We start from the raw sequence: 27,219 nt of genomic DNA on the forward strand, positions 1-27,219 counted from the left end.
TATGATGAGATGGAAAAATATGATAAGATATTTAAATGATTGCTAAGCACATGCCTGTCTCCCTGTGAGTGGTGAGCGTGTGCTTTAATGATAATGCAGGCTCTTTTCACCAGGCAGAAAGACTTACAGCTTTCCAGCTCTAGAGAACAGTTCTGAGTGTCCAGAGGAAACCTGCTGAAGTCCATAAAGCACATGGCTGAAACTGTTATCCTGTAAACGGAACAAGAAAGAAGATTTTGATCATTTACCCATATGGCCCAACTAGCGCGCAGCGATGAAGCCTGTCATTGTTTTCTTGCTTTGTGTGTCTTTCAAGGATAATGAGAAACAGGCCTGGCTGTGTTCTGTCCAAATAACAAGACAACAAACCCAGTGGGGTAGGGATTGCTCCCAGATTGATGAGTAAATTCTTATACTTACTGCATATCTCGCTGTTTCTTGCTTAACTCCCTCTGTATTTTCTGGTTTTCATGATATAATTATATATGTGAGTGTGTGTGTATGTGTGTATGTATGTGATGTATATGTATAGGTGTATATGTATATATATGTATGCATATGTATGTTTGTGTATATATATGTATATATATATTAAATTTCAGAAAAATACTTCAAAGTCAGATGACTTTAAGTGGATTTAAGTTGTTCTGCTTTCTAGAAGATGCAAAACTTAATGGTCTGCACGAAAAAAGAGTTGAAGGGGTAATAATACAAATTTATAGGTAAAAAATTCCTTCACAAAGCACTTGGAAAATTTCCTTTCAGTACTGAGGTAAAAGCCTGCAGCACGCTCAGCGATAGATCCATGTGCATAATACATAATTCAGGAACTATTAAGGCAAAGGCTTGCATATTGATGCATTTTTTTCTTAAAATTGTATATTCTCCTAGATTTTCTTGGCTCCAGGCAGAAGCTGCTGTGCTATGATCTTGCCTCAAAGTGAGACCTGTGGTAGCCTCAATTGCAGATCAGAGGTTCCTAAGAGGCCCCCAGCAATTCTACAAAAACAAAGGCAACAGATGCTCCTGCCCATGGTGCCCCTGAGTTAGGCAGAAGAATAGAAGCATTTTACCTTCTGTGACCTGAATTTTATTGTCAATAGCCAAAGCATCAAGAAAAGGATGTATGTTGATGGTATTGTGTGCAAAAATGCACGCTTAGTCATCTATGTTACAAAGATGTACCCTCTGAGGTCTTTTATACTACTGGCTTTATAGTATATTAGAAGAAATGAATGACTGATGAGGATTGTGGCTAAGTGGCCTCAAAACCCAACCTGGTAGCAGGTCACCCGGTTCTGTGTTTGCACTGGTTCTTTTGTTGGGTTGAAGAGCTGTGCTCACAACCAGTTTTAGTCCTCCTGAGTTTGGGCATCTCCAAGACCATCTCCAGGGTTAAGCAACCCCAGAAAGATTCAGACTCAGCAAATCCATTATGCTCATGGGTACCACCTGAGTGAGGTACACTACACTTTACAATATACAATGAGGATTAAAGCAGTAATCAGAAAAGGCTGAGTTCAGGAGAGAGAGAGAGAGAGAGAGAGAGAGAGAGAGAGAAAGAGAGAGAGAGAGAGAGAGAGACAGAGACAGAGAGAGACAGAGAGAGACAGAGACAGAGAGAGACAGAGACAGAGAGAGAATGACATTATACAGAGAGCACTGGGAGGGACCAGGGAAGCTCACACTAGTCTTGGTGAACAAAATGTTAACTGAGAGTTGGCCAGCCAGATGACCAACCTTAGTTTCCATTCTTTCCAGAGGCGAGTGTGATAACATGGTCCAAGGAGTCCACCTTAACCACCATGAGCACAGATACTCTGGTATGGCTTCTGGACACCAGATGAAGACAAATGCTCTTTCTTATCAGGAGGATAGCCCAAGAGATTAAAGGTTACTACACCAGAGTCTGTCTGACCAGGGCCAGACACTAACTAGAATGTGCAAGGTAAGCAGACTCCACCGGGTTATTCTACTCCTGTTCATCGTTTCACCGACTCAACTTTAAAACAGCTGGTTCTTTAATGAGGTTCCATTTTTAACTCTTAGTGACCTTTGACACTAATATTTATGGGTCCTATATGAAACAATAGTGTTCATTAATGGCATTTATAGCTTTTTAAAAAATGACTTACACTAGCTACCCTGTGAATGATGCTTCTAATGAGCAAAGATCATTATTCTAATGAGCTTACTGTCGTGATAACAAGTGACTACAAGCCTAACAGCTCATAACAGCATAAATGCATTCTTGTTTGGTTCTGCAGGCCAGAGGTCCAATCAGTATCGCTGGTCCAGGATCACACCTTAAAGACATCTCAAGGGAAAATCCACTCATACTGATCAGCACCGCCACTCCTTGGCTTGGGATCTCATTCCCACCTCTTTTGTGTAAATCAGATTTCCTCTCCCTTTTCCATTATAAAGACTCATGATGCATCTAAAGTCCAGCCAGATAATGTAGGGCCATGTCCCCATAATAAGATCATTAATTGAGGGCTGGGGGTGATAGCAGATGCTTGTAATACCAGTACTCGGGAGGCAGAGGCAGGCAGGTCTCTGAGTTTAAGATCAGTCTGGTCTATGAAGAAAGGTTCAGGACAGCCAAGGCTACTCAAAGAAGCTCTGTCTCTAAAAACAAACCAACCAAATTAGCAAACAAAAAGATCTTTAATGTAATCACTTTTTGTAAGGATCCTCTTTTTCCGCTCACATAGACCAACTTCCACAGTTTGTAAAGATAAAGACCTCAAAAAAATTTTTTTAACCTACTATAGATATTTTCTCAGATGTCTAGGGCATTCCAAAAAGCTGGATCGCTTGGATGTACAGAACCGCTTTAAAAAGAACTTCTATTTTAAGCCACTCCATATGCACAGAACTCACTTGGATAAGATAAATTATGGACCATTAAAGATGAGAAGCCATTATAGAATAGTGCTAGAATACATGTTTTAACTAACACAAACAAAAAAAGCGAGAAAATTTATGCTAACTTGTATTTTGATTATGCCTTCATATGACAATTGAAGGGGCTAACTGGAGAAATTGTTAGCTAATTCAAGATTCTAATCTACTTGTTGGAGTACAGGCATAGGAAGAACTTGGTTGGTAGAAATAGGTTGACATACCTATACAATTGTGTACCAGACTTTTATGGATTTCCAGAATTCAGCTCAACTCTATTTATCCAAACAGTATGTAGGCAGAGTGGACTGTGCAGCACAGAAAGCAGATCCTTAAAGGTTGGGTAACAAGTGGGTAAAAAATTACATGCTCTGCTTGTGTTGCCGTCTTTAGTGTCATGACTCTCAGAGCAGAACTGTTAGTTTTGGTTGAAGTGAGACCCAACAAGTTTGGTTTGATGGCTGTGGTCCAAGGAAGCCAAAGATCAAAGGGAGCCATCTTACCTGAGACTGAAGAGAACGTTTCCATCGGGATGTACTCGAAGCATGATATTCTCCACAGTTGTGTCATGGATGAAGGATCTTTTAGAATGGACAAAGAAGATATCAGGCACCCAAATCTTTTGAATCAATCTGCGATCAAAGGTCATGCTTTTGTTTGTAGTGCTAGGAAAGGAGAGCCTCTCATCCTTCCAATAGTGCCTGAGATAAAACGTCATGGTAAAGTCCTGGGCACAGAGAGAGGGGCCAGTGAGAACCAGGAGGGAGAGTGCTCAGATCATAACTTCAGCATTGTGAACTCACTAGTGGCCATGCTGTTCATGGCTTCTATATTAATGTTTGCATTGCAATTTCAGACAGGATGAAGCGAGGCTCTCATTACTCTTCATACTCCTGCTCCATTCCTGTTTCTGTCTTTGTCCCTTTCCAGTCCTCCCCACTTTCCCCCTTCATCACTTCTTTTCTTCACCTTCAATTTCCTTCTTCTTTATTAACATGGTCCTATTATTGCAACACCATCTAGACTTCAGCTCAGGATATCTTGCCTTGGCCTCCTGAGTGCTGGAACTATAGCATGTGCCATTGTATTTTTTTTAAATCTATGTAAGGAATTATCTTTATTTGTTTTAATGTTCATCAGTTTGTGAGTATTTTTTTAAGAAACAGATTTCCTAAATTGAATACACTATATTTCTACATGAAAATGAACACAGTGTTTACTAATGGAAGGCAAGTGGTTGGAGGTTGAAGACTATGGATGGTAACCACTTGATGCTTGAAAGATAGAATTCTGTAAAGGGGTAGTTCTGAATGTCTATGTTGCAAAAGAATCACTTCTGAAGTGTGTTAAGATGCACACTCCCTAGAAGCAAGTTGCCAGTGCTCCAGATTCACTGCGGTTCTGGGATCTCAACTGGCATCGTGGACACTAGCTGAAAGAATATGGTGATGACAGATTAAAAACCTGTGCTAGCATCCAGTTCTGAATGCCTCAAGGGGCTGCACTGGTATCATACAGGCCAGCTGTGAGAATATACAGGTGGAGGATAGAAACCTGTACTAATAATAACAAAAGACAAACAAACAGTAAAGAATTTGAATTTTAAAGGACACTCAGATGGTACAGTTAATAATTTGGCTGGCTGAGAAGAAATTTCTAGCTTCTTCAGAGCCATTGAGTCTGGATATAAATAATGTGTTTCACTTTTCTTAAGTATGTTTCACTTTTCATAATTGTTGACTCATCTTTCTCAACCCAAATGCAACTTTTTTTTTGGAACTTGGGGCCTAACAGGACTTTGGCATTCATTTGTACAAACAAAAGGCAAGTACCAGATGAGTTACTGATTGTTTCCCCAGATACATTTTTTCCTAGGTTCCCTAAGTGTACACTGGGTTACTGCTATGAATTAACTGTGAGGTTGGCTATGTTTGGGTGTGCATTAGAGTGAGGGCCACTGAACAGAGCCTTTCCGTCATCAGCATAACTACTTCACAGGGAAATGTATAGGTTACAGGGTGGGATGGCCTAATGGGCATATACTTGGAAAGAAGTGCTTAGTCTGACCTGGAAGCCACTCAAGATTATATTAATAGAGGGGGCACTAAGGTGCAAAATGCACCTCAAAGCTGCACTTTACTTGGTGCTGGGTATCTGTTAAGAATATCTGTTACTTACATACATACATAATCGAACCGAAGGAAACCCAAGTAAGGAGGGCAGGAGAGACAACAAAACAAGGTGGTGGGAGGCAGGAGGGTGGCACCCCAGCTGGTCTTGCTCCAGGGACAAACCTGACCAGTGTTTTAGAAAAGTGACAATGGAAAGAAACGCACGGAGAGGCAGGCATCTGAGGATCAGGTCATCTGGGCTCACTGCAGGAGAAGCCTTTGCACCCGGGACTCTCACTTTGCTAGTTGTATGGACTTGAACAGAGCAGTAAGTTGTAGAATACAGCTGAGCAAGAAGGCTGGTTATTACATACAGATGGATGAGGAATCAAGAGTTTGCAGTATGGAGCTGGGCCAAGGGGAAGGGTTTAGCTAATCTTTGTAGGAGCTGTCTCTGCTGGGGAGCAGTCTTCCGGCTGAAAATGTTGGCCGAGGGGTAAGGCTATGCTCGACATTTTCCACGCATACTAGTAATATCTCATACGTGAGCCAGAAAGGAAGGTTTGCAATTTCCTTCTGACCTCAACTCCCAGGGAGTAGGCTTTGCTGTCACCCCATGTCTGCCGCTCTGGGCTCATGTCAACAACACAGTTATTTCGGACTTCACTCAGGGCTTCTGCTCCCTATAGATGCTGGCAGCCATTAGGTAAAAGCAAGGAAACAAACAGTGAAAATGAGTTTTAGAAAGGCACTATATGTGGCATGCCAACATAATGGAAAAGGGCTCATCAAAACACAGGCCATATAAATAAATTAATATAAAATGAGGGGGTAAGAGAAATCCATTTGAAAATGAAGTACGCGAGTGCTCCTTCAAAGGAGCTGGGCACAGCATTAATTCGTTGCTGCAGCAAAACTTCCCCAATGCTGAAAATCACTTAATGGAAAATGTATTCTGAAAGTTACCTAGACAAAGAAAGTCCTTATACATTAAAGAGAGAAAATGAGATGGAAAAAGTACAGTTGGCGCCATGAAATCATAAACGTGGCTGAAACTGATAAAACCAGGTTAAAGAAGACGAAAAGGTTGCAATAAAGTAAGTAACATGAGGTAGAGACTGGTGAAAGGGCAAAAGGAAGACTGATAATAGATGGTCATTTTCAAATATTTTCTTTTTAAATTTCTCTTTTATTTGAAAATATTTATTGTATTATTTAATAGACACTCCACATATACTAATCCAGATACTTCATTTCCTCTTGTTTTGAAGCTTTTAAGTGTGTATTCTCATGACATTTTTCAAAAGTTGCATTTGGATAGTTGTTAAATAAATCTTTTTGATATGTGAGCTGTAACATGTATAGTTATTTCTGTAGACACATGGTTTGGATTTACCTGTATCTAACAATTTAGTTTTCTTTTGCTTTCTAATGTGCATATGTATGTAAAATTATTACATACCTACTTCATATATGACTAAATAAAATAGTAATCTTAAAAACAAAAACGTTTCAAGAAAATATAACTATTACATTGGAAAATAAAACATTAAGCTGTCTTATATTTTTATAACACCCCGTGGGTTAAACAAAACTTAACTTTCTGAATTAAATATGATGATCGTGTTTTAAAATGTCCTATCTTCTGATATTGGTTATTTATAGACAAGCAGAATTAATGCTAACCAAAACAGCTGGAAATGACCTATAGAGTTTGTCCCAGAAGTCTATCATTTTATGAACATGTCCACCATTTTATGAGCAAGGCCTCATGGGTGAGATTTCACAGTGTGCAAACTGTATGGTTGTTTTTCTTATGCCCTAGTTTTCAGGTGTGTAACACTGTGAGAGAAAGCAGGTTTGTCACGATGTCCTTCGGGAAGCAATAAATGAGAGACCGTGAGAAAGAAACAGGAGGAGCAAAAGTAAGAGTGTAATCTGAGGGAGGAGGAAGGAAACGGAAGAGAGACCAGCAAGCCCAACGACTGGGATGCAAAGCAGAAAAGGTTAACAACAGTCACGTCTGAAACAGCGTATTCAAGAGCAAGTGATTTCACCCCTGTGATTTTTATTCCTACCAGAAACAGGTCAATACCCTACGGGAACACTCACCATGTTGACCTCTGAAATGCTGTCAATGCTTTCAACCTGGACATCTATACCCACTGGCACTGGTGAACCTTCAGAAAGAAAAAATGAATAATTTACCGAGAAACGCGCTATCATCATTTTGGACATCTTCCAAACTGAGAAAGACCATTGTTCAACAACTGAAGGTGATCTATGTTTCCCAATGTATATATTTTTATTCATCATTTCACCTATTTTCATTTATCAGACACACATACACCTTCAAACATAATAACTAAGGCTCAGATGATAATAAATGGTGTTCTAAACATCATTGCTTATTTTCTTGGAAGGTCTCAAAGGATTCCCTGCACAATATATTATAGAAGTGGTGTTTCCAGTTTTGCTATTTCATTTTTCGGCTGGTAGGGATTTAGGGAGGAACTGTGTTTTGGAAGCACATGTAAGAGCATGTCAGATTGTGCATTCTGTGTGATATTGGCAGTTCAGTGAGTTTTATAGAGTGCTTGGCTTTGGGATATCAAACCCATATCTCTCCTGCCTCCAGCATCAGCCTTTTAATTTCATACAATGGTTGGCAGCCGAGAGATAGATTCCTATGTGCTATACCAATGACGCAGACTCAGACAGGTCCCCGTGTGGATCAGCAAGCATAGGGGGTACTGGGGAAGAAGTAAAATATCTTAGAAACTTGTTTGCTGAAATACGCTCAAATAGAAACTGAAACAATTTCAGAGTGAACGGGCTGCAAACTCAGCCGCAGCCCTGAAATCTTTCTGAGCCTAGAGAGTGTAAATGAAAACTAAGAGAGCCCAGACCAGACAGCCATTGTAGCATGCCATAATTCCACTAAAATGGATTTCAAAACCCCATCTGTCTGTCTGCGGGTCAGTCAGTCTGCCCTTGTCTCTCTCTCCTTTGCCTCTCTGTCTGTCTCTGTCTCTCTGTGTATAGAGGGATTGCTTTTACTAACTTTATCATTAACTTTTAGGTGTGAAATTTGATCTGCAGCTATGTTGACATCATCCATATGTTTATACAGAGCCGCTGCATGAATTTTCTTACACTGTAGTATAAGTCATTCTCATTTAAAATCCCATTGCGTGATAGAGTTAAAAAGAACCTTCAACTACTAACAAATAAAGATTAATCCTGCACAGCTGAGTCCCAGCTGTTTAATCACGATGTTGGGATTTAGAGGAGTCTATCATGAAAAGCTTCCATACTTGGCTTAAGAAAGACTGAATGTGTTGAATGTGACACACACCAGCATACAACTCAGTGGCCTTCTGGATGCATAATACAGTATAAAACAAGCTAACCCCTTTGGGGACCTCATTAATTCTCCATACCACCTTTATCTGCACCAGATTCCCCTTTTGATTATTAGCATTTCTTACTTAGAAGAGTCTCAGCTTGCCAGGTACTTAGCCTGCCACTCAAATATCCTCCTGTCTAACCCTTTATTTATTTATTTATTTATTGTTCTTTTTTCCCCCGGAGCTGGGGACCGAACCCAGGGCCTTGCGCTTCCTAGGTAAGCGCTCTACCACTGAGCTAAATCCCCAGCCTGTCTAACCCTTTATAATGCCTTACTCATGTCTTAACTTCCATCTTCCTAGCATATTGGATCAAGTAACTTATATGACACTAATTCTATAAATAGCACTGTTTACGGCAGACTTCAATGACACATGAACTTGGGGACAACTTAGTATTATTCCTTCATAGGGCTCAGCATTGTTGGTTTTGCATTTGCCCTTTATCTTGAATTAATAATCAAAATAAAAATTCATGAAAACGTATCATCCATAGCTCTACTTGGCACTTCATGGTGAATAAACCTTCCCATTAATTCTAATACTGTGAGGGAATGGGATTTTGAAAGGTCTGGAAGGGGTGGCAGAATGTCCTGGATAAAGTGAACACAGTCATGCAGATGAATATCTGAATACAGCTTCATCACTATTATATGTTATGGAGTAAGAAATATCTCCGAGGTTTGTGTTTTCCGCTATAACATCTGCAGATACTCAAAGAGTCCCATTGCAGGTCCCCAACAGTACAGTGTGTAAGGCTTAATAGACCTAATTGCACCTTAATAAATTAGCTCTACTTGCTCAGTTAAGCAAAAACTCAAGCCTGCTTTTGAAAACGTAGCTCATTATTCTTAATTCTATACTCTCAAACATATAGGTTATCAATATACTCACGTACACAGACACACTTACATACACACATATAGGCACACACACACACACACACACAGAGAGAGAGAGAGAGAGAGAGAGAGAGAGAGAGAGAGAGAGAGAGAGAGATACACTTGCAGTGATTTTCTATCATTCATTTTCTGATGAAACCAGAGAAGGGCTTAGATTTAGGGACTTTTAAGGACAATTGGCCCCTTGAGTGTACGGGTTTCACGAATTCACTTCAGTCATTCAGTCTGTGAACTAAACATGTACTCCATTCCTTCTCATCATTGTTTTGCAAACAAGCCTCATTAACAACAGTGGGCATTACATTATTGTTTACATTGCACTAGGCATTAGAAGTGATAGAGACAATTGAAAGAAATAATATAGGGCATATGAAAGTGCTGTGCCATTTCACATAAAGGACTGAGCATCTGTGCAAGTTGGTGTCTTTTTAGGCAATAACAGTAGGCTTCCAAACACCCCCTGAAGATATGGAGAGATGAGTGCATATCCTGGTTGTTGGTGGCTATTTCTGAAATCCTGGGGAGAGTCTTATCAAGCTAACTTTCAGTGATATAGTCGCACTACTGTTGGCCATGAACTGGAATCTCAAGGCTAGTTTTCTGGTGTAGGTAAGACATGTCTTGGCTCATTTGAAGTACTTTTCTGTTCTCTATTTCTTTTTCCCTTCCATTAAGATTTATACGGCTATATGCAGATAAGCCCCTCAGACTCCACAGACAATGTGTGCCTGGGGAGGCTCTCTGACCTCCTGTCTGTCTCCTTTGAACTCCACGTCAAGGGCATCCAACTCCTGGGCATAAGAACCTGTGTTCCGATGCCTGAGGACTGAGTAGAAGGTGAGAGGGATGTAAACACAAGATGGAGAGTTATGGATATTGGCTAATCATTAAACCTCCAGACATCACTGTTTGCCTCACCCCGGAGGGAGACTTTCTTATAGAAAACGTGACAATTAAGTGCAGTTAAAATGCCAACATATGTAGCCATACAAAACCAAAGTAGGGCTAACTTTCTGTGTCTCCTCAATCTTCATACTTCAGTTCACTAATCTATAAACAGAACAAATATGGTGTCAACCTTGTAGAGCTATTGGGAGAACAGTAGAGGGGAGCATTCCAAGTCCTGCCCTTACCCCCATTCAAATATTCTGAGAACTAACATTTACTCTCTACTGGGCCAGCAATGGACTTAATATTATAAATAATGATGACTTTATAATGGCTTACAACGGTAACATTTCTAGGTAAGGTTTATAAATAAACTCAATGAAATGTTAAATATTAACCACTTTGATGATGGTCACTAACTATGTAGTAACATACATTTATAATTCCTTTTTATGTATATTAGGATTTTTTTATGTGGGTAGATTAATTAGGGTTAAGTAGAATCATGTATCTATTTCTATAGTGTCTTTACAATTCACTGCCCAATGTGTCCTCTCATATCTTTGCAGGCACTCCATAGGTACCAGGACACATGGATTTTTAGCTCTAGCTGGGCTCTGTATGAACTTATGTGGGAAAATGTGAAGGCTTATTTGAAACCCCAAGCCAGATGGAGGTAGGGATAGGAACAAGTCCTTCTGACTCCTAGGCTTCTTGTGTGACATTCAGAGACAGGAAGTGACTTTGATGATGCTAGCTTTTGTCTCATCTCAGAAGCCAGAATCTAGGTGCTGAAGTGACTTGACTTTTTTAGAGACCAAGAAATCATCATCTGGGAGAATGAAACACAACGCCCTTAGTTATAGGAGACACAGTGGGTGGGAAAACATAAAGAAAAGGAGCTGCAATTTACAATCCAAGTTAAACAAAAAGCCCCCTAAATCTACATCCTCCTGTTCCCACACAATGAGTCAATTAATCTTCTAATGCGTTATAAAAGTAAAAAAGTAAAAAAAATAAATAAATAAAAAATAAAAACCACCCTGGTAGCAGCTGGTTTTAACGTTAAACCTAATTAGGAAAACACATTAAGGCAAGAGAAGTACTGAAGTTACATTTAGCTTGAGAGGAGAGAAAGCATGTTCACGAGACTGTGCCTTGGACAAGTAGAAAGGAAGGGACATAAATTAAAGCTTGTCTTTTGTATCCCGTAGCCTGATTTCCCAAAGGAAGGCAGCCATTTGAGAGCAGAGAGACGGGTCCCTGTCGAAGGCACTGTTCTGTTCAAACTAAGCAAATTAAAGACGGCTTCATGGAGCTGGCAGACTGGCTTATCTGACTGGATTTATGGATGTTTCCTTCTGGAATGACTGAACAAGCCATCTGAACACCATTTAGCCCAACCTATTACCAGCAAGACAAAACAAAGCACAAATAAGCAAAATAAAGCTCCCCCCCCCCCCAAAAAAAAACCCACCACCACAACCACCACCAACTTAACATGTATTCTTAACAGATCAGGCAAAAAGGAAATTTCAGGTCAATTTTATGCTTCTCTGGAGCTGAGGATGACGCATAGGTGGACGATGAAGGCGAACATGCTTTTCCTTGGAAGGAGGGTGCTCGTTTAGCATTCTGCAGCATTGGTAGCCACTCACTCGGCATCATTTTAGACAATGTGGGGTCTACTCAGAAGCCTGCGTTGGTCCCAAGATTCAGAATCAATTCCCTGGCGGGTCTGCTAATCCTTGAAGCATGTTGAGTCCTAAGGTGCCTGTGAATTGTTTGTCTTGAGGCCCACGAACACGTATGGCCGTTTCTCTCTCTTTCTTGGTAATGTCCCTAAGAGAGACCCTGTTAAAAAACGAAAACCGAAAGTCTCTTCCTTGACAACAGAGAACAATTTAATGGAGGAACCTAGCTTCCAGGAATTAAGGCTTGAAGTCTTATTAGTGAGACACCTGAAGGAGAAGGAGGGAATGGAGGTGGAGGGGAAGACATTAGAAGCATACCCTTCCCTGAAGACTTTGCCTGAAAATGTCTACAGCTGACACACGCTAGCAAATTTATTAACAGGACACAAACTCCAGTAGCTCTCCTGTATACAGACGGCAGACATACTGAGAAAGGAATCGGTAAAACAGTACCGTTCACAATAGCCTCTAAACAAGCAAACAAGCAAACCAAATCTTGAATTCCTGTTGAGAAGAATGTATTTCCAGGCACTTCCAACTGTAACCGGAGGCCAGTTTCTAACAATTCACGGGAGATTGGCGCCCCCTAGCGTCTCCAAAGAATTCAACTCCAAGCCACTTTGTTTTTAGAAATCAAATGCAGAATCCGCTACACCTGTAACATAGTAGTTATAGATCATATTATACAAATGTTGGAACACCTTTCCTGGGGTGAGCATCGTCTTTATGAAAATAAATGTTAGTTAAGGGGTTTGATACCTTTTGGGAGAATTGTCAGAAATAGTGAGCCAGAAAAAGAAAGAGGGAGAGTTTCAAAAGAACAATGAAATGAACACTTTTTGTTTTTAAAACAACATATTTTACTTATTCTGTGGTAATTTTACACACACACACACACACACACACACACACACACGGCAAAAACGCGCACACACACACACAAACACACACACACACACACACCCCACAGTGTATCTTGACCATGTCCACACCGATGCCCCATTTTCTCATGGAACCCCAACAGGAGCCCTGCCCACTCCCCATGTACTCTTCCTTATTTTTCAGTTTTAAAAAATATCAAGTTCAATTAGCAGGGCTAGCATGAACCTGTGCAGCCAGCCTTTCAATACCCACACCCTCAAGGAGAAAAAAAAAACGATGTTGTCTCCTGAGGTAGGCGAGAATTGTCAATAGCTCCTCAGCTAGACGCGAAGCCTCAAGCCTCTCTCCTATCTACGCTGGCTCAATCTATTGACTGGCTTGATCAGATCCCCTGCGGGGCTTCTGCGGGTGTGTTCTCTGACTAGATAAGCGCGCTGCTCCAGCGGAGGAAATTCTTTACTAGCACCATAAACACGATAAAAGTCGCTCAGAGGTCATTAGACTGTAGGAGGGGAATCTACCTTTGTCTTGCTTTGTAGACACGTGTGGACTTGCCTCTAAACATACACATTTATACATGCAGACTAGTGCTGCTCTGGACTGGGACACAGAAGCTTCTTTTGGCTTCTTTTGGTTATCAGTCAGCCAGAGTCTCACCGTGTGGTGCTGAGACTATGCGACTGTTGAGAGCTCAGCCCTAAATTCAAATATCGTTAAACCGGAGTCATTTCAAGGCTTCTGTGATCGTAAAGTGGGATTCAACAATTGTGATGAACACTCCGGAAAACAAGAAGAAACAGACTCGCCGAGACTGTAAATCAGATGGTGGTAAACGAACCCAGTGCTTCTCCGAGCCCCAGCCTCGGCAGCGTTTACCAGACAGTGCCAGCAGCATCTGCCCACTGTGAAGACCAGCGAACTCTCAGTCCCACCTAGATCTAGTTGATCCAGATGGGGCTCAGGGCCCCGACTGTTCAGAGCCCTTTCCATTATTCTGATGCTGAAGATGGTTTGAGTCACTTACGAAACAGAGTTTCAGGCCCACGGTTCCCACAAAATTACATAAGAAAAGCAGGGGTTGAGGCGATTGCCAGTCAGGTAAAGAATAAAGGCAGTAACTGAAGTTTGGATCTCCCTCACTCACGGGAATGCTGGGTAGGCACGGCAGCCTGCCTATAATTTCAGCATTGGGAAGGTAGAGAGAGGAACAGGATCCCCCGAGGGAGATGCTAGAGAAACTAGACACAGCAATAAACCCTATGTTCCACTAAGAGGTCTTGCCTCAATGAGTAATGTGTAACACGATCCAGGAAGATTACTGAAGTCATTCTACCTGCATGTGTACTCATGGGAACCTACACTGGCACATATGAGCCCACATATATGTGGATACAGAATTACACATGCATGTATAGAACACACCGGCGGGTGCATAATCAGAAAGAAAAAAAAAAAAAGGAAGGAAGAAAGAAAGAAGGAAAATCAAACCAGAGCAAACCAAAGCAGCCCTCCACGTAACAGCTACTTGATTAATTTTTTTTTTTTCCCCGTTAGCACGTTAGCTCTCCATGGCATCTGCATCCGCGCCATGCTTCCCTCGGCTATAAGTTAACATGCAGTGACTACCGCGTTTCCCCCAGCTCTCTCTATTCAGGAGTTATTCGTCCAGACTCTGTGCCTGCCTTATTATCAGAAGATCTCCTTTCTTCTTCATCCACCCTTGCCTGATTTACATATGTTAGGGTTTTTGAAAAGTTGTCAGTCTGAGAATTGGGAGGGTGAGACCTTGTTTCCAAAACAAACAAACAAACAAACAAACACCAAGCAGGTGGACTCAAAGAGTTTGGTGTAGCTGGAAGACGTCACATTCCCTGTACATCTGGAAAACATGTTCCCTCAGTGATGAAAGCATTTAGAAAACTGCTTTGCTCCACAATGCTCCCCGCCTCGGGCCCCACTCCACCGCCCACAACCGCCATCAGATCTTGCTCCCACCACTTCCTACGTGATCTAGGGAATCTTTCTAACCTCTCTGTCCGTGGGTTTCTACACTGGAATATGAAGGTTTCCTGACAGTGCCTGCTTGTAATGACTGCCAAGGTAAACGGCACAGTGCATTAAAGGGCTCAACCCAGTGCCCGGTCTTACACATCAGCTTTAATTTGTAAAAGCATCAAAGAGGAGGAAGATCCACCAGGCCAAAGGAGTCATGGCGTTTGATATTGCAATTACTCTTTCATTAAAGCCGGGCATTTGAGCTTGTGGGAATAATTAGTGAGACTTTTGTAAATTAGCAAGCCATCCAATTCAGCTTGTAAGAGAAACAGCAAGTCACTATGCTGCAAATTTATCTGTCATCGAAATATTGAGCGCATCCTGCTTGCAAGAGTGTGAGTAAGAGACAAAAGGAGTTTGAGGGTCAATATACAATGGACGTGTTGTCAGTTGTTACCGATCGAGAGAAGATGATTATGCGGGTATTTAAAAGTTTTTATTTTAGCAGATGGCTTTTCCTCGTGCTTTGGTTCTAATTGCTTCAAATTTTCAGTCCTGCCCTGAGCGTGTGGTAGGCTTTAGCATGGATTTTCGATAACACTCACCTCCAAATCCAGGCCTCGTGGAGAAATCATGGTCTTCAATGTGCAACAGTTGTTCACGTTTCAGGGGCCAGACTTTAGTAAGGTCATCTTTCCTCATTCTAGTTTCCCGAATGCTACAGAGAAAAAGAGACACATATGTTTTTGTTAGGTTTACTATTGCTGAGATGAAATGTTATGACCGAAGCAACTTGAGGGAAGAGTTCATTTGGTGTCGGTTTCTATATCCACAGTCCATTACTGAAGGAGGTCAGGACAGGAACTCACACAGGGCAGGAACCTGGAGGCAAGAAGTGATGCCGAGGCCATGGAGGGATGCTGCTTACTGGCTTGCTCACCAAGCTTGCTCAGCCTGCTTTCTTATAAAACCCAGGACTACGGGCTGGGGATTTAGCTCAGTGGTAGAGCGCTTACCTAGGAAGCGCAAGGCCCTGGGTTCGGTCCCCAGCTCTGAAAAAAAAGAACCAAAAAAAAAAAAAAAACCAAAAAACCCAGGACTACAAGCTCATGGACGGCATCAACCTAAATTGGTTGGGCTCCCCCATCAGTCCCTAATTAATACATGCACTACAGCTGGACCTTAAGGGGGCATTTTCTCAATTAAGGCTTCCTCCTTTCAGATAACTCTAGTTTGTGTCAAGTTGTTATAAAGCTAGCCAGCAACCCCTACTTTTAAGATACATATATTTCTCATCATTAGCCATTTTGCTTAACACAGCGTGGTCTGAAATAAACACATACAATCTCATTTTCTTCGTTCAGATTAAGTCAAAGATTCTGCCAACATTTGTTTTCTGTTATTATGTAAGGGTGGAACAGAAAAGGTAAAACAAATTTTAGAGTACTAGAAATATCAGACGAAAAGGGATTTAATACACAAGCAGACACTTGTTAGATGAGAAATACCAGGTAATTAAAGTTCAGAGTCACAGGACACCCTTATCAGCTACGGAAGCACCTCAGGAAGCATCCTGGGGATGAGGACCACACCTGGAGACCTTTCAGTCTCTGCATTAAAGCAGCAAACAAGTAAAAACATCACAAAAATGTAAAGCGATGAAAGCAGGGCTTTCAGAGCCAGAATAAGCAGAGAGGGTGCGGACAGGACGAGGTCGCAGTCACACCCTACTGCAGGTTGTGGGTGTACGACTCATGGCTTGTTGGTACTGGGCAAAGCCAGTGGTGAAACAGGCTAAGTCCATTTTCACCTTCCTTCTGTAGGTCAAAGGCAGCATCGGAAGCTCCTGACTTGGAAGCAAAGTCTTGTCCCTCTGGGATTTGTGAACGTGGGCTCATTTGGACAATGGGACTTCTTTTTTTCTCTTGAGGCACCATTTCTTAGGAACACGGATGCAGATTTTAACAAAACAGTTCTGGAAGCAATTTACTTAATGTTTTTTTTTTCTTGCTACATTAGGTGTGTGTGTGTGTGTGTGTGTGTGTGTGTGTGTGTGTGTGTTCGCGCACATGTACGAACGAGCGTATGTGCCTACATGGACCTCCCATAACACTCTTGTATAGGTCAGAAGACAACTTGCTTAACTCTCTTGTCCCCTTCTATCATGTGGGTCTTGGGGATTGAACCACGGTCCTCACCCTCAGTGATATCCACTGAGTTGCCTCACTGGCCCCAGAGGCATTTTCTTGACTCTAGAAAATGACTTTGACTTGGAGAATTTCAGGTTCTGAAGCAGCTGACTGAAGAGACATACTAGGGTTTGTGAGATGGTCCAGTGATTTCTCTACAGAGTTGCTTCTGGGTGAATCTTCAGGGGTTTAGAGATGTATTCTCTTTCTACTAATATGAATGGATAATTTAAGAAAAGGAATCTCTTTTGCATAGAAGGCAATGAATTTGAACTTAAATATTTTAAGCCATTATAGCCTATGAATAACAGAGCACGTTGAATATTTTCTCACAAGGAGCTACAATAAACTAGGGAACATCTTCTGAGGAGATGGGATTAACATTTATTAAAAAAATAATGGTTGGGGTCTGGGGAGATACACAGTCATAAAGTACATACTTCTTGAGTAAGTGTAGAACCTAGATTTTCTATACCTTTCCCCCAAAGTGAATCATAGTGGAATCAAAGACATAGATAGGAGGATCCCTGAACCTTGCTTGTCTTCCAGTGGCCTAACTGGTGAGCCCAGGTTCGCGTTTCAAGACCCAAAGTGACAACTCCTGAAGAACCATACCTGACCTGAGTTTGACCACTGACTTCCACATACATGTATATACACATGCACTCATGCAAATACTCCCACCCCTACCTCCTCACCCCCGCACAAACACACACACACACACACACACACACACACACACACACACACACACGTATATAAGAATAAATGACAAATAACAAGAGGTAACTTTCAAACAATGCCTACTGTGTCCAAGATATCAGCCCAGGTGTTTGGTAAATATGATCTCATTGGCATGTGTCCCCATCTTCTGGTTTTCTGGTCCTTTGCCCACAGTGTCTGCTGACTCAGTAGGTTTGGGGTATGAAATTTTGCAACAGCTTTTCAGGATAACTTGTTTCTGTAGAAAACAGCACTTGTTGTTGGTACTATCTGGCTAGCTACTTGTTTTCCTGAAAAAAAGAGAGTCGATGTAATGGGGGAATTTACAAAAATTTCTCCTTTGGGAATAATATTTTTGATACAATTGTATGCTATGCAGCAAATGTGCCTTGTCAGAAGCTTTCCCTGCAGGAGACTGAAGTACAGATATTTTGAGTGAAGAACTTCTAGAGTGCTGAGCACAGGCCTCCTGTGACTGCTGGCTTGGCCGCAGTGGGGCACGGGCCTCCTCTCACCGGACCTGCAGTGGTCCATGGTTATCTCATCCTCATTTCCTTTTATCTTACCTGCTTTGCCAAGAGAGGCTTGTGGCTCTCCCCTTGAAACAAATTTTAGAAATCTATTACTGTACCATACATATTTTAACAAATACTTAGAAGAGCTGGAGAGATGGCTCAGTGGGTAGGAATGGTTACAGCCATGCAAAGGATAGGAGTTTGGTTCCCAGCCCCCACATTGGTGGACTCAGGCCCACCTGTAACTTTTACTGCAAGAAACTGGCACCTCTAGTTCCATAGGCAACTGCATTCACAAACCTACATCCATACACACACACACACACACACACACACACACACACACACACAGAGACACACACACACACAGACACAGACACGGACAGACAGAGACACACACGCACACACATCACAGACACACAGACACACAGACACACACACAGACACAGACATACAGACACACACACAGACACAGACACACACAGACACACATATGGACAGACAGACAGACACACACGCACACACCTACACATCTACACACATACACACACACAGACACACACAGACACACATACGGACAGACAGACAGACACACACGCACACACCTACACATCTACACACATACACACACACAGACACACACAGACACACATACGGACAGACAGACAGACACACACGCACACACCTACACACATACACACACATACACACACACAGACACACACAGACACACATACGGACAGACAGACAGACAGACACATACGCGCACACACACACAGACACACACAGACACAGACACAGACACCGACAGATACACACACACACAGACACACACAAACAGATACAAACACATAAAAATTATAAAATAAAATTCCCCAACAAATATAAATAACCTCTATAATTGTTCATCATACATTTAAAAATATTTAGATATTGGTGATTTCGAATAGCATTCTTCCTTTAAATGTATCATATGAACTTAAATACCTATGTTAAGTATTTAAGAATATGTAAGTAAATTCTCTAAAATATCAGAATATTCATATTAATTATTTTCGTAGAACTTGTATTTCTATTATTTCCTTCAAAGATTTGTATTACCCATCATGGAAATATTTTGGGGAAGAAAATATGTATGTACATTAATATTAACTTTTAAATTTTATATTGCCATTACAAATAGAACTAAATAATTTATAAAATGTTGATTCCTATTAAATTTAAGAATAAAATTTTAGTAAAGATGAAATTGGTAATTAAATGACAGTACATTTTGGGAGGTATATTTTCTCCAGTTATTTTATGTTTCAAGAAATGGAGCTGGGCAGTGGTGGTCCACACCTTTAATCCCAGCACTTGGGAGGCAGAGCTAGGTGGATCTCTGAGTTCAAGGACAGCCTCATCTACACAGTGATAGCCAGAGCTATACAGAAAAATCCTGTCTAAAACACAAAAACAAACAACAATAACAACAAAATACAAAAAAAAAAGGAAAAAGAAATGGAAAACTGAGTTTTTCATAATTCCCTTTTTTTACTTTTTAGATGAAAATACTGAATTTTGTTCATGTATGCATACGTATATTGAATTTCAAGAAAAATTTTTGTATTATTTGAAAAATGTAACTGAATTATTTACGTTACTTCTGACATATTTTAAAAGCCATGGTGTGACCAAATAACCATAATCATTTTTAGTGATTTATAAACCAATACATTAACCAGGTTCTTCCTTTGATTTTGTTGAAAGAAGGAGATAGGAAGCAAGCCAGTGGGAAAGGACTTGGAATCCTTCACTGTCTCATCCTCAATATTCATAACTGTCTCTTTGTGCTCAGGAAGTTCTGGTGTGCCACAAGCACACAGCGAGATTGGGAGAGAGGGGTGCCTGTACTTTGTCAAAAAGAGGTGATGGGGGAGTTTGTGACGACTTCAAGATAATCTACCCTAATAAGGAGGTCATAAAAATGGAATCCTGAAGTTGTTTAGAGATTACACATGATTGCATCCCCCTCAGATACGTTACGTGTACCCTTAAAGATTCATAATGCAAATTTTCTGAGGAACCTCCAGACTGATTTCCAGAGTGGTTGTACCAGTCTGCAATCCCACCAACAATGGAGGAGTGTTCCTCTTTCTCCAGCATCTGCTGTCACCTGAGTTTTTTATCTTAACCATTCTGACTGGTGTGAGGTGGAATCTCAGGTTTGTTTTGATTTGCATTTCCCTGATGATTAAGGATGTTGAACATTTCTTTAGGTACTTCTCAGCCGTTTGAGATTCCTCAGTTGAGAATTCTTCTTTTTAGCTCTGTACCCCATTTTTAATAGGGTTATTTGGTTCTCTGGAGTCTAACTTCTTGAGTTCTTTGTATATATTGGATATTAATCCTCTATTGGATGTAGGATTGGTAAAGATCTTTTCCCAATCTGTTGGCTGCCATTTTGTCCTATTGACAGTAAAAGTGAACATAGAAACTTCTACATTCCATTCATATTCTAGAGTCACTCTAGAGGTCACCTGTTCTTGTCATTCTAGAAATATGTTTTCTTGTCAATGCAATTTTCCCTTAATATTCTCATTTAAATTCAAATAACATATTTTGGTTATATTCTGCTCTCTCCCCAAGTCCTTCCAGACCTTCTCAGCCCTTCCCACCCAACTTCACGTTCTCTCAAAAAATTCTTCCAAACAAAAGATAAACAAAACAACCCTCCCCAAATCCACCCCCCAAAGACCCGCAAACCACCAAACCATAACAATAACAATGACAAAAGTACCCAAATAAACATGGAGTTGATTCTGTGTTGGCCAACTTCTCTTGAGCATGAGGCCTGTCCTGGGGTGTAGTTTATATAACCTGTGATACTCTATTGGAGAAAATTAACTTTTGTCTTTCCCAGAAGGTATCAATCTCCAATAGCTTCCTGGTTAGGGGTGGGACTTGTGCCCACTTGCCATCTAGCTTGAACTTGTTCGGGTCTCATGTGTGTTGTTACAGTCTCTATGAGTTCCTTGTACACTTGTCCTCCTTCCTTGGATTCTTCCACCATCTCTGGCTCTTAAATTGTTCTTCTGGCCTCTCTTCCTCATGGATTCCTGAGCTTTGACTGAAGGCTTCGATTAAGACATCCCATTTAGGACTGAGTGCTCCAAAGTTTCTCGCTCTCTGCACAGTGTTCAGTTGTGGATTTCTGTGTTTATTACCATTTACTACAAGAAGAAGCTTCTCTGATGAGGGTTGACTGGTGTCACTCAGGATGGCCACTTTCTTATTCAAGCTCTATCAGAAGGGAACTCAGAAGCCCAGATCAAAATTCACCCAGTACAATACATCACACCACTACTTTTTATTTTAAAAAATGTAAAATCTGTATGTATCGATACAAATTCATGATACAGTAAAATAGCAGGGAAATCATTTGCCCCATGTTTGATCAATAAGAAAACCTTCCTAATAGGGGGTCCAATGTTTATTTCTTGGTCCCTGATGCTATGAGAAGCCTTAGGGAGGATGAGAAGATCCCGGTGGCCTTGCCTGAACAGCTCCTATACACCTGAACTCCATCCAGAACCATGGCTGACAGACCGTTCTTAGTATCTTTTGCCTATAAAGGAAACATGTGTGCAGATTTTTGTTCCTGAGCCAGCCAGAGAGCGTGCTCTGCTAGAGACAGAGCAGCTACTGTACCCTTCATGGGTCTTTACCAGGTCATGAGCTCAGTGCTGAGGGTTCAAACTCCTTCATAATTATTAGGAAACTGGACCAACGTTGATGTTGGTCTGTAGACATTATTTGGAGCTCACAGAGCTCTGTAAGTTACAACATTTAATATGAAACTTGGAGTTCCTGTCTTGTTTGAAAAAGATCATAAATCTGCAAATCGTGCTCATGTTTCCACAACCGTATTGGATGACTTTCACACCAGTGCTGGGCTTGAACTAGAATGGCGAAGGAATGCACACTGGCTGAAGCTTTTGGAATAATTTATAGATTATACAGATCTGTGCTAGAATTTGTTCTGAACAGTTAACAAGAGCCAACTGTATAGTTTCCAGAAGACTAATGTGCTTTCTATAAAATAAAATCCTATTAAGATTAGCTCATAAAGGCTTGAGGAGCCAGGGTTGGGGGGATACCCAGGGGAATCCAACTGCTCAGAGGAGAACAGGAGGGGGAAAAGGGAGAAGGATTTTGGGAGGGGATGACTGGGAGCCTTCTCAGTGAGTAGGACATAAAGTGAACAAGTTAAAAAAAAAAATAGAGACTGGAAGAGCTTGAAGGAGCTCGAGACCCCATATGAACAACAATGCCAAGCAACCAGAGCTTCCAGGGACTAAGCCACTACCTAAAGACTATACATGGACTGACCCTGGACTCTGACCTCATAGGTAGCAATGAATATCCTAGTAAGAGCACCAGTGGAAGGGGAAGCCCTGGGTCCTGCTAAGACTGAAGCCCCAGTGAACGTGATTGTTGGGGGGAGGGCGATAGTGGGGGAGGATGGGGAGGGGAACAGCCATATAGAACGGGAGGGGTTGGGGGATGTTGGACCGGAAACCGGGAAAGGGAATAACAATCGAAATGTAAATAAGAAATACTCAAGTTAATAAAGAAAGAAAATAAAAAAAAGAGCACCAGTGGAAGGGGAAGACCTTGATCCTGCCAAGACTGAACCCCCAGTGAATGTGATTGTTGGGGGGAGGGCGGTAATGGCGAGGGGAACACCCATAGAGAAGGGGAGGAGAAGGGGTTAGGGGGATGTTGGCCCAGAAACCGGGAAAGGGAATAACAATCGAAATGTAAATAAGAAATACCCAAGTTAATAAAGATGGGAAGAAAGTTACAAATTAGCTAAATCACTTAAGATGGAGAAATGAAAATATCAGAGAGAGGATTTAAGAAGGATGTAAATAATAAAGTATTTGCTTGAAAGAAAAAAAAGAGTAAACTTACAAAAGATTAGCTTATAAAATCTTACATTTAAACAAGTTACAGTTAAAGTATGCATACATAAATGAAATAAACAAAAAATAGATACTATGATACAGTGTCTACAGACCTATTGTAGGATAGTTTAGTAATTACTAAGTTCTGCCACAGAGTCACAATAAGCCCAAACAGCCTGAGGACAACACGATTACGGTAGAACCAGATGTCTTTCCCAAGCAACAAAAGACATTTTCACTTGCTGAATGCTTCTTATTCCATATTCTTTTCCAAAATTCACTCTCTCTCTCTTAGACATAAGGGGGATATTAGAGTAACAAACTTTGTTTACATGTTGCACTTATATCTTTGGACGGAAAGCAAACTTATAATCTGAATGAAAATAGATAGCGTGATTAATATACTATAGAAGCCTGACTGCTGTGAAAGCTGGGCTCAGAATAATTACTATAAATGCAAAGGGGTGTGTGTGAAGTGTGTGATTTTCAAACAAAGACTACGTCTTCCTTTCGTCTCCACTCTGCTGGTTTTCTTGCATTCTAAGGGGTAGCTTATCGATCAGTAACACCATTACTTGTTGTGGGTAATCAGGTTTGGCATTGCACCAAGGACACGGCGAGGTGTATTTACAACACAAGTATGGAGACGCCTGTCCCACTTCTCTGGAACAAGCTTACAGTGCTGACAGCAGTATAAAAACGGGCTCTTGGGTGACTGTGTTTGCTCAGGGAAAGCGCCCTGTTCTATCATGAATCGCTGCTTTGAACCAGGTTGGTGGCTTACACAGTCTCTGGTGCCCTAGGGAATTGTTCACTGCAGCACGAAAGCAGCACCTAGAAATTTTAATGAATCATCTTCTGGCTTGTGGCCTGGAGGGTTCTTCAGTTAGTTCACAGAAAACTGGAAAATAAACGTTTGGACCTCAGACAGCAGAAACCCCAGGATTTCCTATAGAGGAAACCTGACCTACACAACCTTTTAATTTTCTCTTTTAAAAGCAAAGAAGAGGCATTTAACTTAAGGGAAAAGTTCCCTCCTTACCAGAAAGATTTTGTGCTCACTGTTGACTTAAAAAAGGAAAATGACGTAATAAGTGGTCAGTATAGCTGTCATTCACAACATCATCATACACGCACATCTTGCACACTAACTACTTTTATCTCCCCTACCCCCCAATGTTTACTCCCCACAGTACAAACACATTTCTCTCTTGTTTGTTTTGTTTTGCAACCCACTGAGATTAACCAGACTGTCTCTGTGACCACATGTTTGGAGTTATCTGTTGGCTGCTGAGAAAGAGGCTACCAAACAAAATACAGTGATTCCTTCTCTCCTAGAATCTATTGATAGCCAAGGGTTCAGAGGCAGCTTTTGATCACCCCCTTTCTTCACTGATTTTTGAGAGGGCTGATCTTGTGAGCACCCAGGGCATGTAACTCCCTTCTACTGATGTGAGCGAATCATGATACTAGTTGCATGATTTTTTTTTTTATTCTGTAGATACTGTGCCATGGATGTGGACAAGTAGTATGGAATAGCTCTTATGATTTACCTTTTCCTTCTCTAAGCATCTACGGATCAGCCAGAAAAAAATCTATTGCTTTAAGTGGTAGATAGTATTTGACATTTATTATGAAATAAACGACATGAATGTTGGAAGCAATTTTAAACAAACAAACAACAAACAGACCTGAACCAAAAATCACATATAATCTGGCATAGTCTTACATTCACCAAATATTCCCATGCTTAATTTCTTTAGAGAGGAAAAGAGTTAAACTCAACAGGATCTTGTTTCCTCTCCATTCTGTTGGCTAGGTCTTCAGTAGCAGGCATGATTTCTTTCCTGCTGAATGGACCTTTACATCCCAGAGAGCTATTAGTTGGCACCACCATGTGAGTGACATTTACCATACCTTTACCTGCACTTGCTTTGTTGGACATTTTTGTCGTGTCATGATTCATAGGTGGAAGGATTGTAAGAGCTAAATCCAGGAAGTCTGCTGTGAAACAGCCTCTACTAGAAATGGCTACACAGACAAGACTGGAACAACGGCAATATCAATGGATGTGCTAAAGTGGAAGACCTCATGAGGTCCCACTCCTAAACAAAGAGCTAAAAGAGACTAATGGCTGCTGGGAGGGGAACTAGCCTCTCCTAGGGCGGAGCTCCCTTATTGGCTGTCCAATGTAGATTGGTAAGCCCTGAAACCACATGCACACAGACAACAGAGATGGACTCAACATGGTTGAATTTGTGTATTTGTGTGTGCAAATATGTGTATTCTTATGTGTGCATGTGTGTGTTTGTGTAACAATTACACTGAAAGAAAAAAGGGGCTATCAACCAGAGAGTGTGTGGGGCATTGAGGGTGGGGAGCTGGAGGGAGAAAAGGGGAGGAAAATGATGTAATTCTATTTTCATTAAAAATATATTTAAATGGTACAAAGCAGACCAGGAATCAGTATTCTAAAGATATTTATTGTTGGTTAAATGTTTGTGTTCTTTCTCCTGATCCAGTGATGAGTGTTTCATGAATATTGGAGACTTTAAGGGCAATCTGTCAAACATCTGTTACTTCACAGAGGAGGTCTTTTGAGAGATCTTATAACAGAGGAAGACATTAACAAGCTCGTTCTTTGGGTTGAAGAGTCACTCATTTGTCCACTGGGGAAGTTGGGGAATTCTCAGGGAAACCTGGAAAGCCCCAGTCAAGTTGTGAAGCCTTGGTTATTGTAATGCATAGCCATTGAGTATATAGCCATTGATGCATATATCCAGGCATCTCATGTTATTGATGTGAAAAATAACAATAATGATAATTTGATCTTGGGAAAGTCTGGACTGAATAAAAGATTAGATTTAAAAAAATTTATGAGACTATTTTCAACAGTTAACAAATGGTCTTAATGCTTTCTTACACCATCTCTTCGATATACAAAACCAAGCTTCCCTCCACAAAATTCACATGAAAAGTTGTTTCTTAAACTACTCATTCAAAATTTAGAGAAATTGTAAACAAGCATCATTACTCATAATAAGTGCATTGGAAAAATACACTTCCTGAAAGATGGTGCATATGTGAACATTTAACTATACACTCCCCAAATAAATATAACTAAATAAACAATGTCGGACATGGAAGATCCCATACTTGCAGGTGTTAACCTCAAACGTTTTCTTCTGATGGGTCAGTGCTATTCCAGACACAGGTACTTCGACAAAGACGAGCTTCCCTTAAAGAGACATTTCTAGATTAGCAGAGGGTCCGTCCAAGGTGGCTATTGAGGGAGACTGGGAAATCACTGATGACTCTGTTTCTATATCTTACCGGGTTTGTTTCGGTGAAGAGAGGCATTGCTGGTGGGGTTCCTTGACGGCAGAAGCATCCAGCATCAGTGTGATCCAGGTGTAGGTGAAGAAGGCCAACCAAAAAGCCAGGACCATGTCTTCCAGAAGGAAGGAATGCTGGGAGATGCCACCAACACAGCTACTGAGGTTTCCTGACCACGCGTCTTTCACAAAATAAATATCATGTCACGAAAATGAACTAAGAAGAAACAAGCAGACACTGCCCTCAGTGCTGCCCGTTGTTTTTGTAGATTAAGTAGACTGGCATCACTCACGGGCTGTGTCTCTTTGTCTCATTGGCAATGTTCAGAAAATAAGGCAACGCTTTCTGTTTGCCCTCTTTCCAGGGACGGTTCTTGATATGATGCTTGATTCCCCACTCAATAAACTCTCAGCTGCTGTCCCCAGCAGACAAAGAAGCTAGGTTGGGCCCTAATCCTCTTAATCCAGTGCAATACAATTTGAATATATGTAATGACTCTAAAATAATATGCTTAATGAGAGAAAGATGATTAATTTAATCTTAATTACACACTGCAAAAGACCTTTTCTTTTATCTCCTGGTTTCATTTAATCCAGCAAGGAATCATTTCCTCTCCTCAAACACACAGGCCTCCCTGCACAATAGAGAAAAATCAAATTACTATATTTTCAAGTAAACAACCACATTTTATGATGATGGTTTATTCATAACGAAAGTC

General features: G+C 41.0%; 2 protein-coding genes across 4 annotated transcripts in view; one reads left to right on the forward strand and one right to left on the reverse strand.

The window, feature by feature from the left end:
* The window catches only part of Nlrp4a-ps1 (NLR family, pyrin domain containing 4A, pseudogene 1), a 63,091-nt gene extending 51,414 nt beyond the window's left edge, over positions 1-11,677 (forward strand). For all 3 annotated transcript variants that reach the window (XR_015633374.1, XR_015633377.1, XR_015633378.1), the window contains 3 exons: positions 1,762-1,948; positions 7,100-7,294; positions 11,433-11,677. The gene's annotated coding sequence lies outside the window, so the exon portion shown is untranslated. The remainder of the gene's footprint in view (positions 1-1,761; positions 1,949-7,099; positions 7,295-11,432) is intronic.
* The window catches only part of Gabrr3 (gamma-aminobutyric acid type A receptor subunit rho3), a 59,564-nt gene extending 32,755 nt beyond the window's left edge, over positions 1-26,809 (reverse strand). The window contains 5 exon segments of the mRNA NM_138897.2: positions 128-210; positions 3,411-3,634; positions 7,131-7,198; positions 15,395-15,507; positions 26,499-26,809. Of these exon segments, the coding sequence (NP_620252.1) occupies positions 128-210; positions 3,411-3,634; positions 7,131-7,198; positions 15,395-15,507; positions 26,499-26,614 (604 nt within the window). The 5' untranslated portion in view covers positions 26,615-26,809.
* Positions 26,810-27,219: the final 410 nt, after the last annotated feature.

Source organism: Rattus norvegicus, chromosome 11 (assembly GCF_021556685.1).
Source record: "Rattus norvegicus strain SHRSP/BbbUtx chromosome 11, alternate assembly SHRSP_T2T, whole genome shotgun sequence".
In the NCBI taxonomy this organism is placed as follows: Eukaryota; Metazoa; Chordata; class Mammalia; order Rodentia; family Muridae; genus Rattus; species Rattus norvegicus.